Here is a 3,335-nt window from a genome sequence, read left to right on the forward strand (position 1 = left end):
GTATGGAGAGAGAGAGACAGAGAAGAGAGGGAGAGAGAGGTACAGAGATAGTTACTAATAGTAATAGATAGTCAGATTGATAGAAAGATGAATAGATACATGTTAATAGAAAGATATGTATGTATTATGCTTTTCCCGTTCTTGTTCATCAGGACAACTGCAAAACGTACCATCCAACACTCAGCGGAGCTCTGCAGACTGTGGCATGCGCGTCTCACTATCCTTTCTTCTGCAAGAGACCTCTGGGTAAGTAGACAGTCATTTGACATCCCTAGGAGTAACTATTTAGATCTATGTTCTACTGGAGGCCATATTTTCTAAAGCACTTACCAGCAACTAAGGCCACACCGACTTAATTTTATGGATGATATCCGCGAGCGCAATGATTTTCACCTGTTCATGTCCTCCGAAGCCCTGGACTGGCTCTAGGACTTGGTAGTTAGCGACAAAATGGAACCGGTGGTAACTTTGGAGGATGGCACCCAGGCTACCGAAGCTCTACGACTCAAGAACGTAGTACATATACGTACAGTGTCGACTCATAAATTCCTCAAAAAGCCAGCATGTGACGGCTTGTCGTTTACGTCGATATATACCACCGTAAATTCACATTACCAGCTGTGCATTCCTGTGGTTTAGTAGTATTTTAATTTTTGGCCAGATTTTTTAAAATCTTTCCACGCGCACTGGTTTAGGGGTCTTCATAGGATGTCATCAGTAAAATTAAGTCGGTGTGGCTCTTTTGAATTAATTTTTGTTTTGAGTCTCTCATTCCTGATCCCTGTTCCCTCTTAGCTGTGGTTACAGTCGAAGCTTGTCCAAACTCCTGTTCCCACCACGGAAGCTGTGAGGGACAGACGTGCGTTTGTCAGAGAGGCTGGGGGAAAGACGACTGTTCCCAATATAACTGTAGGGAGAGAAACGACTGTGGTGAATACGGCACATGTGTGGGACCAAACATCTGCAGGTGCAGGAATGGATGGCAGGTAGATGTCATTGAATACCTTTAAATATTTGATACCTTGACAAGGAATATAAAATGGAATTGTATTATGGCAGTACAAATAAACTGTTCCTTCCTTCCTTCCTTCCTTTCTTTCTTTCTTCATTCATTCATTCATTCATTCATTCATTCATTCATTCATTCATTCATTCATTCATTCATTCATTCATTCATTCATTCATTCATTCATTCCTTTCCTTTCCTTTCCTTTATTCCTCCACGTTGGGAGAGCCATGGTCGTTAAAATACAGGGATACACACTTAAAAGATATTACAGTTTTTTAAAACTGTAAAAAATAGTTTGTTTTTTCACACAGACACATGATTAAATATAAATAATGGATATCGTCTATTCTATGGCGATCTGTCCATTTCTATTTCGTCTTTCTTAGGCATTACAGTTCTTTACTATTCCTGAGTGTTTAACACTCGACCGCTTTCTTTCTCTAAGTCCTAAATGTAAACACATACTGTCCACTCCTCCACAGGTGTTTCACTCTGTAGCACTTCTCTCTCTGTCTCTTTCTGTCTCTTTATCTCTTGTAAACACCCTGCCCACTCTTTCACAGGTGCTTCACTCTGTAACACTTCTATCTTCTGTCTCCTTCTGTCTCTGCATCTCTTGTAAACACACTGTACACTCCTCCACAGGTGTTTCACTCTGCATCACTTCTGTCTTCTGTCTCCTTCTATCTCTGCACCTCTTGTAAACACACTGTACACTCCTCCACAGGTGTTTCACTCCGCATCACTTCTGTCTTCTGTCTCCTTCTGTCTCTGCACCTCTTGTAAACACCCTGTCCACTCTTCCACAGGTGTTTCACTCTGCATCGCTTCTGTCTTCTGTCTCCTTCTGTCTCTGCATCTCTTGTAAACACACTGTACACTCCTCCATAAATGTTTCACTCCTTCACAGGTGTTCCACTCTGCATCACTTCTGTCTTTTGTCTCCTTCTGTCTCTGTATCTCTTGTAAACACACTGTACACTCCTTCACAGGTGTTTCACTCTGCATCACTTCTGTCTTCTGTCTCCTTCTGTCTCTGCATCTCTTGTAAACACACTGTACACTCCTCCACAGGTGTTTCACTCTGCATCACTTCTGTCTCCTTCTGTCTCTGTATCTCTTGTAAACACACTGTCCACTCTTCCACAGGTGTTTCACTCTGCATTACTTCTGTCTTCAGTCTCCTTCTGTCTCTGCATCTCTTGTAAACACACTGTACACTCCTCCATAAATGTTTCACTCCTTCACAGGTGTTCCACTCTGCATCACTTCTGTCTTTTGTCTCTGTATCTCTTGTAAACACACTGTACACTCCTCCACAGGTGTTCCACTCTGCATCACTTCTGTCTTCTGTCTCCTTCTGTCTCTGTATCTCTTGTAAACACACTGTACACTCCTCCACAGGTGTTTCACTCTGCATCACTTCTGTCTTCTGTCTCCTTCTGTCTCTGCATCTCTTGTAAACACACTGTACACTCCTCCATAAATGTTTCACTCCTTCACAGGTGTTCCACTCTGCATCACTTCTGTCTTCTGTCTCCTTCTGTCTCTGCATCTCTTGTAAACACACTGTCCACTCCATCTTCAGTGCCATTCTACATGTTTCAGAGCCAGGATGGCCAAAGGGTACATAAGTCTGGCAATTGTTACAATATACTCTTCCCATACCCCGAGTTCAACATCCTCCTCCACAACTCTAGCTCCAAGAAGGACTTCTGTAAATCTTTCATCCGACTGTTGATGTACAGCTGCCATCACTCCAGTGCCCAGTTTATCTGTTAGCACGTCTGCTAGAGTTGCCCTGAGTGTGTTGAACTTGACGCAGTGAGATATCATATGCCCCACTATGTCTTGTGTCAGTGTGTCACAAGCTGGGCAAGGTTTAGCACTTTGGCACGCAGGAACTGTACTCAGGTGCACCAACGCCTGTAGGGTTTTCTGGTGGTTGGGTAGTTTCCTTGCCAATGACCACAGTTTGTGAGGTTCGGTATTTGTTCCATGTATTCTGGTGAATCTGGTCTTGCCATTGACGCAATCCAGTTCCTCTCCTCTTTGTCCCTCACCGCCATTTTCACCACTCTTTTCCACACAGTGTTGGATGGGAACTCTGTTGTAAGCCAGTATTTTTCGAAATACTCTGTCAGGCCGTATTCCTGTGCAACTCTGTACACGTCACTGATGAACCCTCTGTTGACATGGCGTGCTCTTCTGATGATGTATGAATACAGTCTCAGAAGAAAGACTCTCTTGGCTAATGTGCTGCTTGGGAGGTTAACCAGTCTGCCAAAGAAGCACAGCTTGTGTTTGTCTATCACTGCCTTCAAGG

The 3,335-nt window shown here is 43.5% G+C and overlaps 1 protein-coding gene across 1 annotated transcript in view; it reads left to right on the forward strand.

The window, feature by feature from the left end:
- The window catches only part of LOC109481575, a 36,657-nt gene that overhangs the window by 6,625 nt on the left and 26,697 nt on the right, over positions 1-3,335 (forward strand). Inside the window, exons 5-6 of the mRNA XM_019784169.1 lie at positions 153-246; positions 796-986. Of these exons, the coding sequence (XP_019639728.1) occupies positions 153-246; positions 796-986 (285 nt within the window). The remainder of the gene's footprint in view (positions 1-152; positions 247-795; positions 987-3,335) is intronic.

The sequence above is a fragment of the Branchiostoma belcheri genome, unplaced genomic scaffold, assembly GCF_001625305.1.
Source record: "Branchiostoma belcheri isolate BF01 breed outbred unplaced genomic scaffold, Haploidv18h27 scaffold56, whole genome shotgun sequence".
Taxonomy (NCBI): domain Eukaryota; kingdom Metazoa; phylum Chordata; class Leptocardii; order Amphioxiformes; family Branchiostomatidae; genus Branchiostoma; species Branchiostoma belcheri.